This window comes from Salvia splendens, chromosome 22 (genome assembly GCF_004379255.2).
Source record: "Salvia splendens isolate huo1 chromosome 22, SspV2, whole genome shotgun sequence".
In the NCBI taxonomy this organism is placed as follows: Eukaryota; Viridiplantae; Streptophyta; class Magnoliopsida; order Lamiales; family Lamiaceae; genus Salvia; species Salvia splendens.
The window spans coordinates 15084945-15109670 of NC_056053.1; the positions used below are offsets into that span (position 1 = coordinate 15084945).

At 36.0% G+C, this 24726-nt stretch overlaps 3 protein-coding genes across 3 annotated transcripts; 1 reads left to right on the forward strand and 2 right to left on the reverse strand.

Annotated features, from left to right (window-relative positions):
- Window positions 1-964: 964 nt before the first annotated feature.
- LOC121787401 (DNA polymerase I B, chloroplastic/mitochondrial-like) lies at window positions 965-8651 on the reverse strand. Its single transcript, XM_042186111.1, has 13 exons — window positions 8262-8651; window positions 7158-7542; window positions 6572-7039; window positions 6264-6455; window positions 5443-6116; window positions 4892-5345; window positions 3797-3892; window positions 3555-3647; window positions 2740-2934; window positions 2114-2206; window positions 1822-2034; window positions 1617-1706; window positions 965-1341 (listed from the first exon to the last, which is right to left on the reverse strand). The coding sequence occupies exons 1-13, from the start codon at window positions 8381-8383 to the stop codon at window positions 1180-1182; spliced, it is 3237 nt and encodes a 1078-aa protein (XP_042042045.1). The 5' UTR covers window positions 8384-8651; the 3' UTR covers window positions 965-1179.
- A 5458-nt stretch (window positions 8652-14109) lies between these two features.
- On the reverse strand, window positions 14110-16026 carry LOC121785805 (probable serine/threonine-protein kinase PBL23). The gene is made up of 5 exons (XM_042184247.1): window positions 15767-16026; window positions 15514-15695; window positions 15217-15406; window positions 14754-15145; window positions 14110-14660 (listed from the first exon to the last, which is right to left on the reverse strand). The coding sequence occupies exons 1-5, from the start codon at window positions 15900-15902 to the stop codon at window positions 14373-14375; spliced, it is 1188 nt and encodes a 395-aa protein (XP_042040181.1). The 5' UTR covers window positions 15903-16026; the 3' UTR covers window positions 14110-14372.
- A 2861-nt stretch (window positions 16027-18887) lies between these two features.
- On the forward strand, window positions 18888-24318 carry LOC121786222 (probable folate-biopterin transporter 4). Its single transcript, XM_042184810.1, has 7 exons — window positions 18888-19269; window positions 20105-20232; window positions 20780-21001; window positions 21633-22100; window positions 22679-22876; window positions 22984-23121; window positions 23780-24318. Exons 1-7 carry the CDS (start codon window positions 19189-19191, stop codon window positions 24039-24041), a joined length of 1497 nt encoding a protein of 498 aa, XP_042040744.1. The 5' UTR covers window positions 18888-19188; the 3' UTR covers window positions 24042-24318.
- The last annotated feature ends 408 nt before the right edge of the window (window positions 24319-24726 follow it).

The following is a 24726-nucleotide window of genomic DNA, read 5'->3' on the forward strand; positions in this document are numbered from 1 at the left end:
ATTTGACTCTATATCATTTTATTTTATATGGACTACCTTTTTAGTTTTTCTGTTTTCATTTCTAAATATTTGATTCTATATCATTTTATTTATATGGTGTACCTTTTTATTTAAAATTATTCTAATTTATTTGACATCATTTTAAATTCCTTTTCAAGTGTTTCATTTTCAATTCTACTTACTTTATTTTATTTTTAAGATAGGAGGTAGGGTAGCCGTCAGCATCACTTTTCGGGTACACTGATTCATCACTAACAAAAATTAATGTCGTGCAAAATTTACAAACCTATTGATGCCAAAATGTGAAGATCTACTGTTCATCCATAACATAGTATTGGAGTTGGGGCTATTCTGGATAAACTCGATTTCATTGTGATTCACTCTAGATTATGAGAAACTAGCTACACGGTAAATATTTAATAATTTGTTATTCCTATATCCTCATATAAGTGAGACATTTTTTTTAAACACAAGATTTAATAAAATGATGTATAGAGAGTTAAATAGAAGAGTGAAGAAGATAAGAATGACATTGTTTTATATTTTGACAAATAAGAAATGGCTCATTTTAAGCGGAACATCCCAAAAGGAATACTAGTCATTTATGATAGGACGGAGAGTACTTACAAAACTTGGGCCAATTTCCAGTTTTACATACTATAAAAGATTACTTGTATGAATGTACTAATATTTTTACTTGGTTCACTTAAAATAATTATACAAATGCTTTTTTGCCACAAATAGGGCTTATGTACAATAATTTGAGTCCATGAAAAAAAAATCTAATGTTTTTATAGTTAAACATTTTTTTTGCCACATTAGTATACTCCATATGAACATAATAATTATGTTACACCAGCCACAGCTTAATCTAAGTTATGAGGTGAAACCATCTAGGTCTTAAAATAGAAATCAAGAAGAATCTCTTTATGGTGTGCAAAACTAAGATATGGAGACGAGCAAATAGATGGAATTGAAACCTAGAACATGTAATTCTGCTTTAAGAAGATCAGTAATGTGAACCAAGAGAAAAAAAAAACAAGAAGCCAAATTATATACAGAATCATATCCCTACTAGATTACAGAAAGGATCATACTGGCACCATATTTTATAGGTGGCCAAGAACCAAGAACAAGAGAAAATTTGGAGCCGGAAATCGTACCAATGCATGCCGTCATCTACTTGGCAGCATACCAACTCTGAGCACATTTGGCATCAACAGACAAACCAACTCTAAGAATGTTTTTCCCTTCAAAAGGCTTTGACATACAATCTACGACAATAGCCTTGGCCTCCTCAGCCGATTCAGTTGGCCCTTCTAGGATCACTTCGTCATGAACCTGCCCAACAGAACAACGGGGCATTTACTATTTCAGAATTAGCCTTTATGGAGATGAATGGATATCCCAAGTCCTTGATAAGTTCGACAATTTGAGATAACTTTTCAATTTTATATACAATTGCAAGGGCTACAACTGGAGAAATCCTTGAGATGAAATAAAATTAATCATGTATACTGTCACTCCTAAATAGTAAAATCTTCCTAAGTGAATTTAATTGTTTTCTTTATTCTTATAACTTGTTTCTTTTATTTTGCCTTGATAAATAATCTTACCTGTAACAGAAGTCTCCATCCGAGCTCCTTCAAACGTTTGTTTCTTGATATTTGCAACATGGCACACATTGCGACATCTGCAGCACTTCCCTGCAGCGTATTTCAAGGTTTTATGTGTTAGATGCCAACACGGCCCAAGATATTAGGCAGCCAAACATAGCCCTAAACCTCAAACCATGTTAGAAGGGCACCGGGAAACATTGACCTGCACAGGGGTATTGATAGCAGCACGTTCGATGTGAGCTTTATGTGCTGAGCTGGCATTCTTTAAAGACGGGAAGTGGCGGGCCCGCCCTAGCAACGTATTAACGCAGTGATAGTTATGTGCTTGTTTCTTGCGTAGTGTCTGCCAGTGTAGCACTTCTTGTCTATCACTGTACCAGAGATTAACTGTTTCCTGAGCTTCCTCGCGAGAAACCTGATGGCACAGATATAGTGTTCAAACATGGAACGAAACTTTTCAAGGAAGTGAAAGCTCTCAAGAAACTATTTATTACCTTCCAGTCCCGAGCAAGTCCAACAGTTGTTTTTCCATATGCAATGGAAAAGTTAAGCATCTTCGCTTTCCTTCTTTCCGAACCAAAAGCATCCTGAAATATCATCCAAAAGATCCAATTACCAAAGGTAGCCCTTATTACAAAGCTCTAAGTTTGACACGAGCAACAGACCATATTCAGTAAGAAGCTATATACATGACTAAATTGCTAGCTTTGCTATCTCAACCATCTAACTTGACGCTTGATAGAAATAGGCTGACCATTAGCAAGATATGAATTGACCTACCATTTCCAAGCTGACAGAAAAGTCTACAACCAATATAGTACTTAGTCAATGGCAGTGATATGCATTAGATTTATTTCTATTTTTACATGATTCGAAGAACTTATGTTTTCCCACACCAGAAATCTGGATACCAAGGAACACAATGACAAGGAACTACATGTTGATATAGTAGCTGTTATCTTAAATGAAGAAAGTGACCCAAAGAGTGTGTGTGTGTAGAGTGGTTAATGACCAAGGCCAAAGGTCTCGGATTCGAGTCCACCTTGTTGCGGCCTTTAAAATTTCTGTTTATTTATCCATCATAAAAAAGTGTGCCAAAGAGAAAACTCTAAGTGCAAACCTTTAGCAACGGGGCTGGAGGCTTATCTTCGCCAGGCTGAGGATGCCACTCAAGAAGCACATCCTTATTCTCAACAGCTCTACGAATGTGTGGATACATGTTCATTGCAGTCCTCGAGTGGAAGTCACCACCAGCTTTAAAAGCTTCAAGCATACTCTTACAGTTGGCCAGATGAGCTAGAATCCTAAGCTCTAACTGATTGTCCGAAACAGAAAAATACATAGAAATATTTAGTATTTTTGCTCTTATGAACGTTAGTTACCTTGGAACTGAGACCAAATATTTAAAGACGGGGTCTTTTCTGAACACACTTTTACCATTTATAACTTTATAAGAAATCCTAATCATTTGAACTCTTAGGGTGCGTTTACGTTGATTGATGGGTATTTATTTATAAAACATAAGATTGCGTATTTGAAGGTAAGAAGGTCAAAAAAGTTCAAAATTAATCAATCCATCAAAGTAAACAGTTGATTAGCTTAGACTATGTTTAAAGTAAACAGTTGATTAGCTTAGACTATGTTTATCAATCTATAATATCGTTCAAAGTAAACGCCCCCATAGAATTGAGTATTTGAGTAAAAAGACAGTCAAAAGAAGTTCAAAATTAATCAACCCATCAAAGTAAATGATAGATTAGATTGTGTTATATTTATCTATCCATCTTATCATCAACGTAAACACCAATTATATACATATTATTATAGTTTGAGTTATATGTGGTTGAGCTATATGCATAGAATATGTTGGGATTATATCTTCTGAAAAACTAATAACTCCAAACAAAACACTATTAAGAGACCTTGAGTTATTACCTGTCCGTAATCAGCAACTATTAGAGAGTTTCCAGGTGCTGCTATAAATGCCTGACGGATCTTGTAACGATCTTTCTCCAATGCCGGTTGGTTCTGGATTTCAGAAGGTAAAGATTACGAAACTCAAAAACAACTTCAGGAAAGGAAAACGTGACTGGTGCTTCTGTTTGATGAGGGGATTTTCAAGTAAATATACAAATGCCACTTAATATCTAAAGCTTCAGTTAAAAAATTGTACAAACCTGCAGATTAGGTCGCCTAGCAGACAGTCGACCAGTTTCTGTGTTGATATTTAAGGAACAGTGGATTCTCCCATCCTTTCCTGAAATGTGATTTCCCTGAGATGGAAAATGAAAAGCAGAATTAGGAACATAAGAAATTTCCTACTATTGTCCTAGCACACACATCAAATTACCAAAAGATAAGAAATGATACTCAACTATCGAAGGCAAGCAGCAAAGACAACATTAGCCACACTAAGCCGCATGATGATGATGATGGATCTATTATAAGGGCTTTATAGTTTTTTTCTTGTGTCCGTATGAAATATTCACAGAAAACTCAATATATAGTTCAGCAAACATCATAACTAACTAATGCAGTAGAAGAAACATCATATAGAGGCCTTCCAGAATGACTAGAAAAATTGCACATTCTAAACAGATTAACAGAATCCCAGTGGATTTACACAAAACTTATGACAGGTTAATGGAGCTATCCCTCAAATCTTCTGCAGAAAATTTAGAATAAAATTCTCTTATCCTTCCAGAAAGAGGTGTCTTAAAAACATTGAACTTATGTTTGGCACCCGCTAAAACCAAAACCCAATCCGAGAAAATCCCGAAAAAACAGAAACAGAAATAAAAGTGAAAATTTCTTACTGACGTAGTCAGCAAACTAACCAGGTAACATGGTAAGTCTAGAAGAAGATAACATGTTTATTTTATTGTGACATCATAAAAGTATCCAGAGAAAAGTCTGGATATGACTTGAGAAGCAATAATTATCAAATATCAATGCAGCAAATGAGAACCAAAAAAATGTATAGAGAAGCATCTCAAACTAACTAAAAAAATCCACATGTAAAACAATATTTTGATGGGGTAGGGTTGGCAAAACTAACTTACAACAGCATATATAGAATATAATTCTTTAAACCTTTTAAAGAGTCGTAGTATCTTAAAACGCTCAAAAGCTCATATTTGTGCACCCACTGCAGCCAAAATTCAATCAGAAAAATGGCCCAAAAGAAGTAGGTAAAATAACTAAAGAGCAAATGTCAAACACAAAATACATTTATAATGTAATCAGCAATATAATCAATCATGTGAAGAAACCTGCAATGGGAGAATAAAGTTGGATATCAAAGAATCAATCGAGCAAACTTCACATAGAGCAGCAATGGCATGACAAGCTTCAATTCCCGCCTGTCCGCCACCAAATGCAGAATAAGCAGTTCCATAAGCAGATATATCTCTGTCTATACTTTGGGGCGCTCCATTGTCCATCGAGGAGATTTGGTTCTCTTCTTCGGGAAGTTCTTCTTCATCCTCTTCATCCGAGAAATCAAAGTCTGCAGAGACCTTGCCAGCAAGAGTCTTCAAAGCATCCCCACTAACAGAAGGCCACCCACTTGGAGTGAACTTATCAGCTACCATGTTCACACCTTCGGGCTTACTCAATACGATTTTACGAAATTTTGTGGCTTTCTTCTTGCCCTCTTCAATTATATTATACACGTTGGGAACTTTAAATTCTTTCTTCACTGGAAGGAATTCATTTGGATCCTTTCTGCAAATAAAATAACAAAGAATAAGTGTATGCTCATTATTATTGGCTTTCAACAACAAAGGTATCAATTTAGATTCTTTCAAAGGAATGGTAGTACCTGTTCTGCATACCACCAAAGAATAACTGACGCAACTGTGCATCACTTCCCACATTCATGTCTTTTGCATCAGGGCAAAGTTTAGAGGCCCACTTGCGAAATCTATCAGCAGCTATCTGCTGCTCTACTTTAGCAACCTTCTCAATTACAGCAAGATAAGAACGATCGACCAGCATTCCCTCTCTCTCCATTTTAACAAGGAGCTCCCCAAACGGGCGTAAATATTTACAGTAGTTGTCAAACATTGACCCTTGGTATTGTCCATCAACAGACCAAGGAGTTTTCAACAATTTCTTCTCCAGGCTTTCATACAGGCTCAATGTGCTTATCGAATCCAGAGCAGAATAACAAATCCATAATTTTCTCTCATCTCGTTGTAACTCTTCAACAGGAGGAATGACAACTATTTTACCCTCAGATCCATCTTTCTTAAGTTTTTTCCGACCAAAAATATTCTTCATTGACACCTTCCCAAGAACTTGTTCTCCAGGGCCTTTCTTCGCATCAGACATGACAACGGGATCTCTTGTGAGTGCTTCCAAAGAGTACCCTCCTTCTGTTCGTCGAGAGGAGTTCCACAATCGAGCCATGTGCATTGTATCAGCATAGAAACCAGAAAGTTTAAGCCCATAATTCTCTATTATATGACTATCAAAGCTGTAGTTGTGCCACACCTACAAAAAGTAAGGGGGGGTTGGATTATATTTATAAATTCAAATTTCCTTATACCAGGCTGAAGGGTGCCCTGATTGGATAAAATTATTGCAGAGGAACAATGGAACATTGATAACGAATAATGAAACAACAAAACAATGAAATACTTTTTTAATGGACGGATCTTCAAAAAATGGTGCAAATTCTTTGATAAGATCCTCGCCACCTCCATCAAGGACATCTACCCAGATACAAGACTTTCCATTACCAAAATCAGCTTCTGGCCCAGAGTATATGCTGAAACATATCACTTCACCATGATCTACGGGTGTTTCTTCTTTAACATCAATATTTGCTACCTACAGTAATAAAAATCAAAGAGAAAGGTGAGCATTAAGCAGTGGCTAGAATTTGCCCAAAAATGGTATAGAAAGCATATATTTAGATTTTGAATTTACAATAAAGCTATACATGCCTCTGTATCACATGCGTGAACAAGATCCTTGTATTGAGTAGTGAGTAGGTGGACTACTTCCCTAGCTGCATGTATGCTATCAACAACAAGAACCTTTTCATAGACCTGGCTAAGTCTCTCATGAAGTTCCGAGTGCTCGGGATGAGTAATTTTCTCACTGAAAGGTTCACCAACGTCATCACTTGGAACAACTTCATTATCAGTAGAAGCAGTTTCTTTAATACTGAATACTTCATCCTTGTCAGGTTTGGGACCTTTAACTCTTTTACTTCCCAAGGAACTTGGATGAGCCTCTATTGTCATTACATGGCCCTCCAAAACTATCTTTTTATCATGATTTGGGTAAGAAACTACACGAGATCCAACGTGGCCGAGAGATATCTGGTTATGGGAAATACGATGCACATGTTGCCTGCCATTTCCAGTAAATTGTGTCTCCTTCCTGCTTAATTCTCTCCCTTCATCATACTGCAAAACAAACAATTTTCCCGTGATCAGAAAAGCTCTGAAAATGGCATTTAACAATGTGAAAGCTTTCAATGAAAGATGTGACTTCAATGCATTGCCCGTATTAAGAATAACGTACTATTGTTTTTCTCCTATTGTCTCCTGTATTTGTTTTAAGATTTGCAGATGTGTTGTTCCCATGAGCAAATAGTCTCTTGTTTTTCCTACATTCTTCGGTGGCTTTACCCCAATCTTCAATGGTATGTCCCCAGTCATTGGCAGCTTGTGCAGTATTTAATACTTCCAAAATTCCTTGACCATCTTCCTCTATTGCTTCCGCCTCTCTATATAAAGAGGAATTTTTCCACCTATATGCAAAATCACTCCTATCTTGATAACGCATTTGATTATCGTTGTGCTGAAACGTGCTGTAGCTCGATTTTTGGTTTAATTCGAGCACATCAGCACTGATAGCTCCATTAGGGATCCCCCTCTGAGCACTTTGGCTTGCTTTATCTTCCAGCCTGCAAAACATTATGTCTGAGTCTATATTCAAGCACAGCATGCCAAGTTTTCTTTTAGTTGGAGGACTGGGGCTCGTACCCTAGTCTCTCACCCTTATATACATGAGGAAAACTATTGAGCTACAATGCTCGTGGTAGCATAAAGAAATGACATACTCCCCAATTACCATTGCTCATAAAAATGGTGTCGAAGCCCAATGAGAGTGACCAAAACAAGAGAAAAACGGAACAAAAGTTTGAAGAAACTCTAGCTCCTTGAATCTATTTTACGCTGCCTCTAAAAAACAATTTCCACGGTACCTAAAAATTTCCCATAAACCCTTAATGAGTTAAAATAAAAATTAGCAAAAGACGAAGTGTTAAAAATTCTGTAAAACACTAAATTGATGTGTTCGCCCCTCAAACAACCCCAGATGGCCATGCATCAGCACTCTATGTTCGATTTCTCGGGCCGTTTGAGAGTCATGTGCGAATTTATAACACATTTCAAGATACAAGGCTTTTCCCCAGTAAAAAACAGCACCAAAAAATCTCAATCCACCAACAATACACATCTACCTAGTCTCCTAAACAGCACATAAATAAGAGTCCGACACACCAAATTTCTACATTTTGAAACAACATACACAAATTTCAACAGTTCAGGAAGATGAAGAAAGCATCCAAAATCAAAAGAAACACTTGTTTAGAGAGTCAACAATGAAGTAAAGGAGGCGAACCTGCAGAAAACTCTGGCGGAAGAAGAAACGGAGTAGAAGTGAACGCAAGAGCGGCAAAACCAGAAATAAGGCGGGCAGAGCGAGGAGGGGCGGAAGGGGGCGGTGGGCGCAGAGAAGCCCATTTTAGGTATTGCTCTGCCTAGCTTGTTGCCTCTGTGAGAGACAATGCCTCGAAAAGCTGCCGTCTTGATAACTTTGAAAGAAAAAAGAAAAAGAAAAAAAATTGAGGGGTTAATTGGCGGCTATAAATAAGAGGGTTTTACAGGGGTTTATCGGCTCCTTGTCTCGGAGTGGAAATGGCGGAAGGAGGAAGCAGAAGCACATGCGTTTTTAGGGAGAGAAAGTGGCGTGCGAGGATGAACTCTTCTCAGCGGCAAATCGGTAAATGTGGAGAACTTGTTTATTGCAATTGGCACACAAAATTATCGAAATTTCAAATTTTTCATACACTTTTTCTGTTTAGATTTAACCCTGATTTCCTTTTTTTCTGTTTTAATTTCATTTTAATTTTACTTAAATGCACGATTTCCACTTTTATGTTTCATTTCAATTATTTTTTCTAATTTTTTTGTACACATGGTTTTTATTTTTCATTTACTCCTACTTTTATTTTTATTTTTTTTCACACGCACTTTTTACGTGTTAGATGAAAAAGAGTTTAAAACACACTAATTTAAGAGCAATCAATATATATTTTTAAGTTTCAATCACTTATTTTTTATAAAAAAAAATTCTTGGTTACTCATTTTTATGTCTTACATTCTTCTACTACTCATGCCACAATTATTTTCAAGTGATTTTAACACACTAAAATACTCCATGATATTAAGAGTAACTCGGATCCCCTAACATCAAAATCTTGGCTTTGTCATTATGTCACGGTATACTGAAAAGTCAATATATACTATGATATTGATGTACCATAATATGATGTATACCAGATTTGTGTATATCATAATGATATGAAACAGAATTTCGGTTTAATGTTATTTCGGTATGTTATATCAAAATTTGGTATAGTGTAAAATTATGGTACGCCGGATGTCACTACGATATACTGAAAACCGATATACCTTAAAAGTATAAAATACCGAGTTTTGGTACGGTTATGGTATTGAAAATTGGCATACTGAAATCATTATATCAAAAATATTACTAAAAAAGTTATAAAGTATGATATTTACTTATACCAGCATTTTCGATAAAGTATATATTATGACAATTTCAATAAGTTACCATTAACATGTAAGGTCTAAGTTACCAAGAGTTCATTTTATTCGTTATGTTTCTTAAAACATCTCAAGTGCATGGTATAATTGTTTAGAGTAGAGACAAATTTCTCATTTTCATAAGAAGTAGAGAATACAAAATTCTAAATATTGCTACCATATTATTCTACTTTATATCATAGAAAAATATTGAGTTAACCTCGCCCAAGCTCATCAATTTTTCCAAACAAATCAAATCGAGTTAGGTTGAAAACTAATTAAATTTTAAAAAATGGAATTTGGTTAATCCAGAAACAATTTGCATAATGTAAAATTTCTAATGACTCGTGCGACCTCCTCCAGACTTTTGCTAGTTGTGGACGGGCTCGAAATTATTGTCGGAGTTTAAATTAGTTCGATTTGAAATCGGACCAGCTTTTTGAGTCGGGTCGAGAATGTCATAGATAAACTTTAAGAGCATTTGCAACGAGCGAAGAAGAACATGTGTCCCCGGAATGAAACACGTTCTAAACACATTGGAGGTGCCTCTAGGTGACAGCGTGATGCATGTGTGAACCTTCTTGCGTTAAAGATGAAAACTCGTGGTTGAAGTTTATCTTTTAGTTGTATTCTAGTTTTGAATTTAATTTCGAGTATTTTGTTTGTCAAATTCGATCTCCTAAGGGATTGAATTTATTTTTGCAGTCATTTCTAATTAGAATTAGAAGTGGAGTTTGGATATAATTATATCCCCTTAACGAATTGAGTTCATCTTTTCATTTTCAAGTAGTAATATGATTTTTGGCAAATCTATACTAATCTAAAGTGCAAGTTTGATGAAAAGTCCTTAATACCCTTTTTGAGGGAAAATGGAAAGATGAGGTGTTTTCTATTCAAAAATAATTTTTTAAGGCAAAAACAATTGGACAAATAATAGTCCAATAAAATGCTAACTTCTTGAAGAAGTGCTAAAACACATTTAAATAGTGCACTACCATTAATTTTTTTTATAATTAAGTTATTAAATTTATATATTAATTAGCCTTATATTTGAGTTATATTGGAATTGTGCTAGAGAGTTTAGTTTGCCTTCCATTTATTTAGGTTAAAATTGAGATTTAATCATTTATTGCAATACTTTTTAATATAAAGAGTAGTGTAAATCCTCACATTATTCAAAACAAACAAGATGCATAAAATATTATCGTTATTTTAAGTGATAGTAGTAATTTACTTTTTATATGTATATGTGGCGGGAAGTAAGAAATTTATTCTTTACAATATAAAAAATTCATTTAGTCTTTGGAAATGTATATCAAGTTATGCTATGGTCTGAAATTAAAAGAAAAAAAAATAAATAGTCAACTAAAATGTGATTATTGGATAATACAAATTTTCTAACTTGACTTCTCAAAGAAGTTTTAAATTTATATGATTTAAATTATTCATATATTTAATGTGGATATGTTTAATATTCCATATATTTTTTTCAAATTAATTTTTTATAAATTAAGCTATTAAATTTATATATTAATTTACCTTTTATTTGGATTAATGTCTTGTATAGCACTTTCAATAAACATCTTTACTCACACATATTTTCTTTATTTGTATATCTTATTCTAATTAATTCATACTCTTTGATCATTAGTCACACATCTTATTTTTGTCATTAATTTTATTGCTTTTACTTCACTTAGATTATAAACTAAAATTGCATAAATGTTTCATTCACTGGGGAGTAGTAAATTCTTCATTTTGAGTGAGACAAAATAAGTACAATTCTGTTTTTTTAAATCTCCATATTTCTTTCAATTCTTATTTTCTATATATTTATTATATTTTATATTCATTATTTGAAACTCTTATGTCCCGTGCATAGCTCGGGTGTTAATACTAGTTGACTGTAATGTCATGGACTTCACAATAGTTTAGTTTTTCCGTGAACTTTAAATGTTGCATGGAAATTCATGAACTTTATCGGACTGTGTAAATTTATCATCCGACTCGACCCGATAGATTTTCGACACAAACTTATCCTACACGGCGTACCGGATGCGTGACTTGGCAAGTGACAAATTTAGGGCTCAATTTGAATTGTGGAATTAATGCTACTTTTATGCTGAATTCGATTTTTTTGTTTATGTCGATTTGTATGCTGAATTCGATTTTTATGTTTTCATTTGTTCTACCTGTATGTTTGTGATAAGTCTGGGGTCATAGATTGCAAAGATGGAAGAGAAACAATCAGAAGTAGTGGAGTTGCCAAGTCACGCTTCTGGCGCGCCACATAGGATAAGTTTATGTCAAAAATCTATCGGGTCGGGTGGGATGGGAAATTTACACAGTTTAATAAAGTTCATGACTTTTCATGCAACATTTAAAGTTCGTGGGAAAAATCAAACTATTTTAAAAGTCCATGACTTTACATGCAATTTACTTGTGATTTTTTGTTGCCAAAGTCTAGGTTTTATTGTTAGTTTTAATGGTAGCTGAAAGGTTGGTCGAATTACGCGCGCTGAAATAATATCACAAACTGATCAAGTAGATCGGCTAAACCAATCCACGTCTGTGCATGTGTATGGAAAGTACGTGAACTGACTAGACAGACTCTCTAGACCTATCTGCGTGTCGTCGGACGCGCAATCTAAGGCTACTTTCAAAACCTTAACCCACAAGATACTAAAACTTAGCACAGGGAAGTAAGTATCGAATCCCACAAGGATGGAGGTGTAAAAGCATGTGCGAAGGACATTTTGGGAGGTTTGGTTGTTGCCACACAACTAAAGTGGGTTAAAAAGTATCTACTTGACTTGGAAGACGAACATGAGATTCTACCTAGACTGATCAATTAGATCGGAAATGTACGGAAGCATGAATAACGACTAAGCATAAAAAGTTGGAGGAACATTCAAATCTGAACTAAGGCAACTAAGAACACCTGCATCTAAAAGATCATATTGGAAACTTTCCTAAAATAAGTAGACAAGGTGAAAAAGCAAATGGAGACCATATTTCCTAAGCTGGCTAAGGTGGCAGAAAAGTTGAAATTAAGTATAAAGCATAAAGCAACTCTAAAATCTGATTTCCTAACTGATTCCCTAGTACATCTTCTCCAAATAACCAACGAAACATAGCATTTGAGATACCATTGATGAAAGAAAACAGAGCATGCTTCGGACAAACCGTAACGAGAAATTTAAGTTGAAAGCTACTGGATCTACGCTAACTGACTACTAGACGACAAATCAAACAGGAAATGGCCATAATCATGCATTCCAAAACAGAGTGAACCAGATCTACGAGATCAAACACTAACAAACTAGATCCACGGAATTAGACAACTAACAGTTGCGAAAAGCATCCAACGAATAGAAATAAAGCTCAACATCACAAGATCCAACATAGGATAAGCCCTCTCTCGAGTGCACTTACCCTACATTTAAGTGTCAATAGAATTATTAGGAATGTCCCTACATAGGATAAGCCCTCTCACGAGTGCACTTACCCTGTTGATTAGATTGTAATATCAAAGTCTTCTTTCAATACCTCTAATCTAACTCATTTAGCTTCTATGACCTAAGTCCTCAATATGATATCTCTTCTCTCGATTGCAAATTATCTAAGTGGTGATTATCCCCTTATCCACGAAAAGCTATATATCTCTCGATTATTATAGCCTAATTATCACAATTCAAATGGTAGCTAATCATAAGAATGAATAAAAGTACAAGGATAGTCGATAATAACCACCAGAGCTAGGTAAAAAGTTCGAATCAATTATTCAAACATGTGTACAATCTTGTCTTCACCCAAAACTCTATAAAGTGATTAGCTAGTCATATTTGGAATAAAATCACAAATATAATCCATTGAAAACACAAGAAACATAAACAAAGATGATACAATTGTCCCGAAGATGAATCAAGCGGTGAGAATTCTTTGCCTTGATGATAAAAGTCTTCACAATGACCTTCTTCTTGCTCTTTGACGAAATTCTAGAAATATGAGGACTGAGAAATGGCTGAAACATGGTCGTTACAAATCCCAGTAACATGCACCCATCGAGTCACTAGAAACTCTCTGGAAGTCAGTGTCATTCCAGTGAATCGTTCAGACATCCAGTTGGGCAGAAATCTCCTGAGGACCACTTTTTTGTTCCTTTTCACCTATTTTAGTTTTTTTCTTACACATCTCCCACAAAACGGTCAAAATAACAAAATAGTAGAGAACAAGATAAAATCATACCATTTCTTGGCCAAATATGAGCAAAGTCGAGTCAAATCAAGTAAGTTTAAATCATGTAAGTTTTAATTTTTAATGAATCTCGTATTTTAATTAAATAAAAAATTAATATAATTATAATGAAGAAGAAATAAATAAAAGATAAAAGGTGATATCCATTAATAGTCAAGGAGGGGATGGTGAGTTATGAGTGTTGTTTTTTACTTAAGAGATGAGGTAAAGAGTGCTAAGGGAAGTTATGATTAGTGATTGAGTTGTGGGTGCCCTAAATTGATCGAAGTCATTAATAATTTAAAATCAAATAAAATTAACTAAAGACGTGGAAGACTTATACATATATGTATATATGGTTATAAGTAAAATACAATAAGTGATATCAAATAAAAACACAAAAGTGACATCAAAATATCCAAAATAAATTGTCAATGATCTCTCAATATGCTAAATATACAAATCATAATTCAATAATAGAAAATGCAAGATTATGTCACTACAAAACCTTTTCCACAAAAATTGTCCTAAACAAGGACATTAATTATTCATGTGATATTGTTATATTTTTCATGCTTAATATGATAATCCACCTCGATGGCAAGAAAAGTAGGGTTATTTCGATTTTTTAAGTTCAACCCTGAATGTGTTGGAGCAATAAACATCCTTATTCCTCGCGATCGACTCCCTCTTCGTTGTCTTCGTCGTCTTCATCATCGTTATAGTTATCGTCATCATGGTCGTGAGGGCAATCTTCTTCTTGGATTGTGTGTGCACACAAATATTCCAAAGCATTAATCACATCACTCATTATAGGCCTCAGGCTAGCTTCTTCACTCAGGCACATTGCCGCCACAGCAAGAGCTTGGTGAAGGCCTTTCTCAGGGTAGTTACCCTGAAGCAATGGATCCGCCATCAAATGAAACGTCTTTTTGTCCTTAAACAACGGTTCCGCCTATAAAGATCCATTAGTAAACAAAACAATTAATGATCCTAACATCAAAATAAATCGTCAAACAACCAAATCTTTCATGTTGCACATGCGTACCCAGGCGAGCAGGTTCTGCTCGTTAGTTGGCCGTTCATAATCAATCACCCTCCGACCCGTGATGAGCTCCAAGAACACGACTCCAAAGCTATAGACGTCTGATTTTGTGGTTAGCCTCCCAGTCTGGGCATACTCAGGCGCACAGTAACCATAGGTACCCATAACTCTAGTCGTGACATGATTTTTGTCGCCAAGAGGCCCCAGCTTGGCAAGCCCAAAATCCGAAAGTCTGGGGTTGAAGCTAGCGTCTAGGAGTATGTTGGATGCCTTGAAATCACGGTATATGACCGGAGGATCCGCTTGGTCATGCAAGTACTCGAGCCCCCTCGCTGCTCCTTGAGCAATCTTTATCCTTGTATTCCAGTCTAGAGGCTTCTTTCCTAGACTCGGACCTGTAATAATTTTTTTTATTAATATATATAAATAATTAAATTGAAAGTATTAGTATAAATTGTGGCCATACATAGGAGATGATCTTCCAAGGAGCCATATGGCATGTATTGATAGACTAAAACTCTATGATTCCCTTCAACACAATATCCAATCAAATTTACAAGATTAGGATGATGAAGATGACTCAACACCAGCACCTCTATTAGAAATTCTTTGTTTCCTTGGAAACCATTTCTGTCTAGTTGTTTCACTGCCACCTCCTGATCATCAATCGACAAATCACTTTTGCTGAACCTTTACAACAAACACATTCGTATATGTATACATGCATATAACAAGATCATGGTCGACCAATGAATATAATTACCATGTGTTTGGATTCAAGGTAGCCTTTGTAGACCTTCCCAAAACCGCCTTCGCCTATCAAATTGCTATGGCTAAAGTTTTTAGTGGCATCGCATATCTCTGTGTAGGTGAATACTTGAGCAATGATGTTGCCATTTCCAAGCTTCTCTATTTCATTTGATATATACCTTATCTTGCTTCTATCTGTAGTATGTAATTAGATCATAGTCATGACAGAAAATGCAACAAATCAAATAAAATTAAAGATGGTTTACCACTTCTGGTTGATAGACTTGCAAAAGAGGTATGTCTTTTATTCTGCTTCTTAAATTCTTGAAAGCTCTTCCTCAAGGATCTTTTATGATGCCTCGATCCATTCGAGACACAGCCTGAAAAACAATGCATCATCATTTTCTTCAAAATTTTAGAATTTAATAATTCAAATCTCGTGATGGGGGCAGACGAAAGAAAAAGGTTTGAGTTTTCTGGAAAAACCAGATGTGGTTTCTGGTCTTTCCAGAATTTGATGATTGCAATTCGCTCTAATTTCTCTCTCATGCAACCACATCCTGGGTTGATCATGTTGTATATATACGTCTATATTTGGCAATATACGGTTTCTTATAGCCGGATTTCTCTATTCCATATGATGTTTCATTTTCTATTAATACTTGATGGTTATTTGCATTTCCATCATACATATATTACTTGTCATTTACAAACGTGGATGTTCTCTGGCCATGTTATTACTTTGGATATACGTACAAATGTGACTTAAAATGGAATTACATAACTAACAAAAACTACATTATAAGGTAAAGAGGTATAATAATACCCCACGTCTCATAAAAATATATGTACTTTCTATTTTCGTTTATCCCATAAAATTTGAGTATTTTTATTTATGGAGAGTTGTCCCCAACTCATTACCCATATACATCAATTTATTTACAATTTATACGGTCTACCATTACCACTCATTAAACACTAATAATAAAATAAAATAACACTATCATTAATGAAAAGTATTTAAGGCCTATATTTTTAGTCTTTGTCGATACGATACATATACTTAGCTCGAGCCACACCGCTTCATTTTTTGTCATGTCTCTAACAAGTGCGGCTACATTAGCTCGAGCCTCACCACTTCGTTTTTGGTCATGTCTCGAACGAGTGCAGCTACGTCTTATTGTATATGCCAAAAAGAGATAAAACTATCTAATCACTGAGTTTACAGATTGATTTTGTTATCTAAGAGCATCCACATTAGCGAGCACAAGCTCGTCCGTCCGTCCGTGCCAGCGGCGCGAATGAGCTGTCCGCCGCTGCGCTCTTGCTGCTAGCACGACGCTGCTCAATGCATCGAGCACGTCTGTGCCAGCGAGCAGGCGGACATGGCAGCTTCCTATGCTGTTGGCAATTTATTTTTTTTAAAAAAAATTGGATTTTAATTAAAAAATCTGATTAAAAATAAAAAAATATTTTTCCACTTCCCAAAAAATTATATCCATTTTCTACCCACTTTTAATTTATTTTTTAATTTTTTTCTCCAAAAATACACATTTTCATATATAAATACCCCCACTTCCACACCAAAAATTCATACCACACTACACAATTCTCATCTAAATTCTCCCATTTCCATTCTCAATTCTCAATCTTTCTTTCACTCTTACTCTTACAACAAAACAATGTTCGGCCACGGCGATCACCCCCCGGCTCCCCCGGTTGGAACCCCGATTGGTTCGGTTCACAACCGTTTACTAGTCCGAAAACGGAATATTCGCCCCCTCCTCAAACCCAAGGTTCGGAAGTTCCGGGTGGCTACCGGCCTTACCCGATCGACGACCAAGATGCCCCCGAAGGGCAATACGGGTGGACACCAGAGCCTAGAGCGAGGTCAAACGGCCCCTCCCAAACTCCGACTCCTCCTACTCGCGGTGTCTGCACACCATACACTCTGGCAGAGATGGAGCAATTATTCAAAGCGTTCTTGTCAATCTCCGAAGATCCGGAGGTTGGCACGAGCCAATCCGGCGATCATTATTGGTGGCGCATCTGTCGCCGGTACAATGAAAACCGATCGGCTGGAACAATCGAGCGCAATCAGAGTATGGTGCGCAACGCCATATGCAGAGCCAACGAAGAAATCCAAAAGTTCCAGGGGTATTACCTCCAGGAAGAGCGGTCAGAGGGGAGCGGCTGGAGCGAGGTCGACATCATCAGTTCCGCCTTGTCGACCTACCAATCCATGAACTACAAGCCGTTCAAGTACCTCAACATTTGGCAGGAGACGCGGTCGCATCCGAAGTATAGGGGAGGCGTAACATCCTCCTCTAGCGGCTCCTCCAAACGGTCAAGGTCGGTATCCCTATCCGACGCCGGCTCCGAAGACGTGGCTAGACAACTTGCCGGAGCTAACTTGGGTAGCCCCGACGCCGGCCCGAGCGGTTCCCAACGCCGACCGCAAGGAAGGAAGAAGGCGGCGGCCAACTGCCATCGCGCCGTGACTCCATCCGCCCCCGCTCCCGAACAGGCTCCTGCTCCCGCTCTCTATGTGCCACCTCAACCCCCCACCAACTCGTTGTGGGGGGTTTTGGCCCAACTCAATTTGGTCGATAGGTCAAATATGATCCCTGAGCAACTTCGATCGCATGTGGCGATGATACGGGGTATCCAAAGAACGTTGGAGGTATTGCCGGATGATGACTAGTCTTCCCCGGGGGCATTTTTACTCTTAAATTATGTTATTTTTATTTTTTAGGAGTTTAATTATGTAATTTTTATTTTTTAGGATTTTAAGTATTTTAATTATGCAATTTTTATTTTTTAGAAATTTAATTATGTAATTTTTAATTTTTTTTGTAATTTGTAATATTATTCCGGGTATTTTTAATGTATTTTAATTTTGTGGAAATGTTTTTATTTAAATTGAATAATGGAATGGTGGGACCCTTGTGCTCGTCCTTGCGGAAGAGCACGGATGTGAGTGTTGTGCTCTTGCCTACGAGCAGACAGAAAAAGTGGGGCCGGACCCACATCCGTGCTAGTTGGCAAGAGCACAGATGTGGATGGTGTAAGATAAAATAAACTAACATAGAGTAAATCAATAAAGTTCAAGCAGAAAAAGAGAATTATAAGATATTGATTTCATTGATACGGTGTCATAATTTAAATTAGTAATATAATATATCAAATTATTCTTGTGTCAAAATAGGATACACAACCATATTTTAATAGAAAGAAATAATTTAATAAGCATGAGAAAAAAGGAACGATCACGTAATTGGTAAAATGAAAGATTTTTGTGAAAAAAGAGAAAATGAGGAAATTTGCATAAATAAAAATATAATGATATAGAAAAATGAATCCAATTTTCTTCATTATCTAAATACAGTCAACAACTGAGAAAAGAAACCGTTGAACGTTGAAGAAAAATAAAAAGGAGAGGGACGAACATCAAATTCCTACAATGAAGCAAATTCGATGCGTAATCTCCAAAATTTCCCCTCAGATCCAATTCTCCTCAATATCCTCCGCGATTTCATTTTTTGATATGCATTTGTAGAATATGGAGATTTTAGAAAAGGAATTCTTCAGAATCCGTTATTGAAACTCTATCCGGGATCATCGACGGGCGGTGGGGTGTTGCGCAAAATTCAATCGGTTCGCTCCACCAGAATCGAGTAGAAATAAAATGATAAGTTGGTTGAAGAAATTAGGGATCGCATTCGGAGCCTCCTTTTTATGGCTGGTTTGCTTCATTTACTTCACCCAGGTTCCCTTTCCAGCTCTCCTTTTTCTCAATTTCAATTGTTGCCGAGTTTTTTCATTCGTTTCAATTGATTTTTAACAATTTCTCGCTTGATGCGGTAAGGCAATGCTTTATTTTCTAATAATTGTTATATTTGAGTGATTTCTGAAGGCTTTTATTGCGTGCTTTGTGTGATCTCTTATGTTGAGGAATGATATGCTACATACACATAAGCACCACTCTCGTTTGATGCACGAGTTGTTTGTTTTGATTAATATTTAGTTTGATTTGATTCTAATACATTAAAAAATGTTATTGAAATTTTTAATTTCACAAAATTCATTATAAATTAAAACGAGCAACGTTAAACGTGCATCAAACGAGACTGGTGCTCACATAAGGAGCTCCATAAAGTCTGTAACATATCATTCCTCCTCTAATGTTGTATGCCTGTGTTTTGTTGTGGACGAGTCGCACCTAATAGTTTCTGATTGCATGGTATATTTATTTTGATTCCCCTAATTTGTGATTGTCGTGAGCCTGATGATTTGTTCTAAAAATACTTCAATTCCTGTTAATATGCTATTGAGTTATCTATATAAAATGATTTCACTATTAGGCATCTGATTTATTTTCTAAGAAGAATCTAGAGTCATATACTCATATATAACTAAAATCTTTTACTCTATTAGGGAAGAGTTTTTTAGGATATCTTTCAGTAGGATACAACGAGGATTGAATGATGATTTGACATCTTATAGAAGATTTTACACCCTTGTGATGTTTGCATATGCTTTCTTTTGTTCTCTGGATATTTGTTCTCCACCCTAAATTTGGAATTTTATTCTGGTTGAACCAGGGCTTCAGATCGTTTGTTTGGACTGCAGTGTCATACCTGCTAAAAGACAAGCTAAAGCTATCGCCTTCCGCATCCCAGTTTGTGACCACGATAGCATTTTTTCCTTGGAGTATCAAACCTGTATATGGGTATGTTCTGAACTCCATTTTCAGTGTGATACCTTTATGTGGAGAAGTGTGCTCATTTTCATGAAAGAAAATAGAAAGTCCAGCAACATTTCCAGGGTGTTTGTTTAATACCCCCTCCCTCCCATCACCTGTAAATATGAATTCTCTTTTATCTGCATATGTTCTTTGGGCATGTGAAAATTGGAAAACAAGAGCTAGGACTAGCAGCCATTATGGATGTAAAGACCTTGTAGATTTAAACTTCATTCAGGTGTATCAATTATTCATTCAAGATAGAAAAATCAAAACACTATACTAAGTGCTACAAATAGTAATAATCAGCATCTGGAAGCCTTAACTAGCCCATGATTGACTTGAGTAAGTACTTTTATTCATGAGAAAAGAATCTGCATGATTAATTGATCATAGGAGTATGTTACAAGCTGGACTCTTGATAGTAGTGCTTTATTTCTCTACTGCACGCATGCAATTTTGATAAGAAGCATTAAGTAACTAGTACTTCACCGTTGATGACATAATTAATGTTGAATTGCGATTTGCGGTGCAGAATTTTGTCAGATTGCATACCAATTGGCGGAAGAAAAAGGATTCCTTACTTAATAATTGCCACATTGCTATCTCTTTTCCCATGGCTTGTTTTGGGCATCCATACAACTGCAAGGACCTCCAGATTGCAGCTCATGATTCTTTTGACAGTACAGAATTTGGGCTCTGCAATGGCCGATGTTGTGATTGATGCCATGATAGCTGAGGCTGTAAGATTTGAAAGGCAAGTCTTTCAATGTGTTGTGGGGCTGCTTTTTTAGTATGTGCTGTAAGATTGTGCACCCTTTTAATAGAAAGTAAAAAACTTATATTGCTATGTTCATAATTGCCGACGTTTATCTGTTGACACCAGAGGATGAGGCCTTCAAATTTAGTTTTAATTTTTACCCTTGACCTTTGATAGAGTTAGCTCAAATTGAAGCTTAAAATATTAGCAGCCATCCGTAATGCAAATGTGGAATACATTACCAAGGGCGAAAATGTTGTTTCTTGAACTAAGTATGATGAGTGCTGCAGACTGCATTTAATTCCTATTAAGTTGAGAATGCCCAATGTGCTCTCTCTCTCTCTCTCTCTCCAAATGAACAAAACCTGAGATTAATCTTCTGTGTTCTAACTTGACATGGAACATTTTGGTGTCTTTATTGGCTGTACTGGTGAATTTGTCTGTTGTAAAGACTTTCTTCTATACTATATGAAGGGATACCAAGTTTCAAAGATAATGTCATTTCCTCAAAAGTATATGCTAAAGTGTCAAGTCATGGTTTTTTCTACGTCGCTGAATTTGTAGTTAGTCTATGTATTTCTCTCATGTTTTGGCGTCAATAAATTACTTTCTTGTGACTCTTGAACAGGGTTAGTTTTGCTGGTGATCTTCAGTCCATATCCTGGATGGCAATGGCTTTTGGAGGGATATGTGGCAGTTTATTTGGGGGCTACACCCTTGACAACTTACAGATAGATAAAATATTTTTACTTTTTTCAGTTTTACCAGCTATACAGCTTCTTTCATGTAGTTTAGTTGAGGAAAGTTCAGTAGAAGTTAAATTACTTTCTGAGAACTCAAACTCAAATGGAGCCTCACACTCAATTAATGGCAATGATTCCGATGAAGATAATGCGAGAAACCATAGAAATATTTCTACAAACAAGTCTGGAAAAAATACTCATAGGCGAAGAAGGGGGCAGAAGAGCACAAAACAAGAGCCTGTAGCTGTATCTGAGTCGTCTGACCACAGATTCATTATGGGAAAATGGTTCAATTCTTTGAAAAGTGCCACATTTTCATTGCTTGGGGCTTTCAGACAGCCAATCATTTTGAGGTAATTACTAGGGCATTCTCATATAGTTAGTTGGTTGCTTGTGTAAGGTTGGAGTGATTTCCAGCTGAATATTGTCTCTTGAGCTGCTCCGTTACTATATGTACTTTACCTGAAACAATTAATTGTCATGCTTGCACTTAAGTTTCCCTTTGTGTTATTTACTTGCATATGTGCTTTGTGGATTCATTATTGGAATGTATATTTACCCATTTCATGATCTATTGTGGAGTTCGGCAAGTAAAATCGCCAAGAAATGTGGATGATGATTCTTACTTGTTGTGATGTCAACAATTGTTATACCTTTTCAATGATTGAATACCAAAACCAATATAGTAATACTTGAAATCAGGTTACAAATAATAATGCTGCTACCATAAATGAAAGTGACAATTATTAAACTGACATTACTGACACATGGAATATCTGAGCACATGTGTTCAAGTGTATGTGTTTCTTACCAATTTTATTAGTATTTCTTTGCAGCCTTGTTATTGAGTTTTTATTTGTAAGTTCTTTCTCTTTAATGACATGAATAAACTGATGGTTTCTTTTATGCTGCTACTCTCCTGGGAGTGTAGACCCATGGCATGGTTTTTCCTGGCACATGTGACTGTTCCAAACCTGTCGACAATAATGTTCTATTACCAGACCGAAGTTCTCAAATTGGAAGCATCATTCTTGGGCACCACTCGTGTCATAGGATGGCTGGGACTCATGCTCGGGACCTTCATTTATAATCGCTACTTGAAGAAAATGAAATTGCGTAGGATTCTCCTGTAAGTCGATCTTAGACCTGGACTCCTCTTGACTTTTTGGCAAAACTAGACCCTCACTCCATGTAAGTTACCAATTATTCATTTGTGGGCTTCTTAAAAATTTTCAGGTGTGCTCATATTAGTTTGTCTATATTAAGTCTTCTGGATGCAATTCTGGTGTCAAGATCAAATCTTTCACTAGGCATATCAGACAAGGTTATGGTGATCTTCGGATCAGCTTTATCAGATGGCATCAACCAATTTAAGTACGTACATAACAGTTTTTGTATCAAAGGCTATTCTTATTGTTGCATTGAAATGTCTCAATTCATGGCCACCTATTTTCTATTTAGTTGTATATTTTCCGGCACGTTACCATACCCCAACAATGAGTTTTGATGTAGAAATCTTCTCCAACCATACACCAAACTCAAACCCATTTTTGGTGTTTTGTGAAACAACAGGTGTTACTTCAAATATTTTGTGAGGCAAAAACTCAAAAATGGTGTAAATTTTGAATTTGGTGTAAATGGTTGGAGTAAAACTACTTTTTGGTATAACATATACTCAAAAATGAGTTTGAGTTTGGTGTAAATGGTTTGAGATGGTCTTAATAAAATCTTTTGCTCGGCCATCTCCAACCATTTATACCAAATTCAAACCCATTTTTGAGTATATGTCACGCCAAAAAGTAGTTTTACTCCAACCATTTACACCATATTCTATTTTACACCACTTTTGTGTATTTGTCTCACAAAAGCAGTAACACCATATTTGGTGTTATCCATTGAAGAACCCAAAATTGGGTTTGGGTTTGATGTATGGTTGGAGAAATTGTCTACAACAGAAATGAGTTTTGGTGTATGGTTAGAGATGGTAAAAGTAAAACAGTGAATTAAAATCAGTATTCAACCGTTCTTGCAGGTTTATGCCATTCCTCATCTTATCCGGGCAACTCTGCCCACCTGGTATTGAAGGAACATTGTTTGCACTCTTTATGTCCATCAACAACTTGGGTTCGACTGTGAGCTCGTTTGTGGGTGCTGGTCTGGCCACAGTTTTGAATATCTCTTCAGGAAGCTTTGACAACTTTTTCGTGGGCATTATGATCCAAGTCGTATGCACTTTCATCCCGGTGGCTTTTCTATTCTTGATACCGAAAGAAGCTACAGGAATATCAGCTTAGCTCAGCTAGAGACAGATCGAAGAACTGACTTGATTAGGCGATATAGAAATGAGCTTTGGTGGTTTGTTTTATTTTTCAGAAGAGCAATTTTGAAATTAGAAACAATTGTGGATTACAGGATTCCATTTAAGCTTTTAGCCTACTAATGTTTTGGTCTTTGTAAAAGGATTTAAGAGAAGGGTTTAGTTGCTTTGGACAAAAGTAGGAATGTTTATGTCATATTGTAACAGACAGCAATATCTTTTACACAAGCGCTGAAAGTAAATTTTTTACTCCATTTTTCTTGTTAATAACTATACTACTAATTGCTTAAACTAAAGCCTTTTCTAGATCGAGTTGCTAAAAAAATAAAATAATAATAATTAAAAAAATAGATCGAGTTAGCTTGTTACCCTATATCATATCCATGGTGGATCTATCCTAATTAAATCATAGTACTTATTATAATTAAGTAGAGTTCATTTGTAATTTAGAAGGATGAGTCAATGTATTCAATGGGAGATGATCAAAGTGTAATTAGAGTATAACTAATATTAAGTGTATAACTAGAGAACAAATATCAGCCATTAGATCAAAATGATATAGTTCACTATATGAGCGATTTAGTTCACTATAAGAGTGATTTAGTTCACTACCGGAAGAGTGAACCAAAACACCATTATAGTGAAGTATGTACTTCGTGAAT

Coding starts and splice junctions, on each gene's coding strand:
- LOC121787401 (XM_042186111.1), bottom strand. CDS start 8,383: ATGGGCTTCTCTGCGCCCACCGCCCCCTTCCGCCCCTCCTCGCTCTGC. Junction 3,648..3,796: donor CTAGGCGACCTAATCTGCAG/GTTTGTACAATT, acceptor TCTGAAATCCAG/AACCAACCGGCATTGGAGAA. Junction 2,935..3,554: donor TAGTTGCTGATTACGGACAG/GTAATAACTCAA, acceptor TCGGACAATCAG/TTAGAGCTTAGGATTCTAGC.
- LOC121785805 (XM_042184247.1), bottom strand. CDS start 15,902: ATGATGATGCATTGTTTTTCAGGCTGTGTCTCGAATGGATCGAGGCAT. Junction 15,696..15,766: donor AAGTCTATCAACCAGAAGTG/GTAAACCATCTT, acceptor TACATACTACAG/ATAGAAGCAAGATAAGGTAT. Junction 14,661..14,753: donor AGCAGAACCTGCTCGCCTGG/GTACGCATGTGC, acceptor GGATCTTTATAG/GCGGAACCGTTGTTTAAGGA.
- LOC121786222 (XM_042184810.1), top strand. CDS start 19,189: ATGATAAGTTGGTTGAAGAAATTAGGGATCGCATTCGGAGCCTCCTTT. Junction 22,101..22,678: donor AGACAGCCAATCATTTTGAG/GTAATTACTAGG, acceptor CTGGGAGTGTAG/ACCCATGGCATGGTTTTTCC. Junction 23,122..23,779: donor GATGGCATCAACCAATTTAA/GTACGTACATAA, acceptor CCGTTCTTGCAG/GTTTATGCCATTCCTCATCT.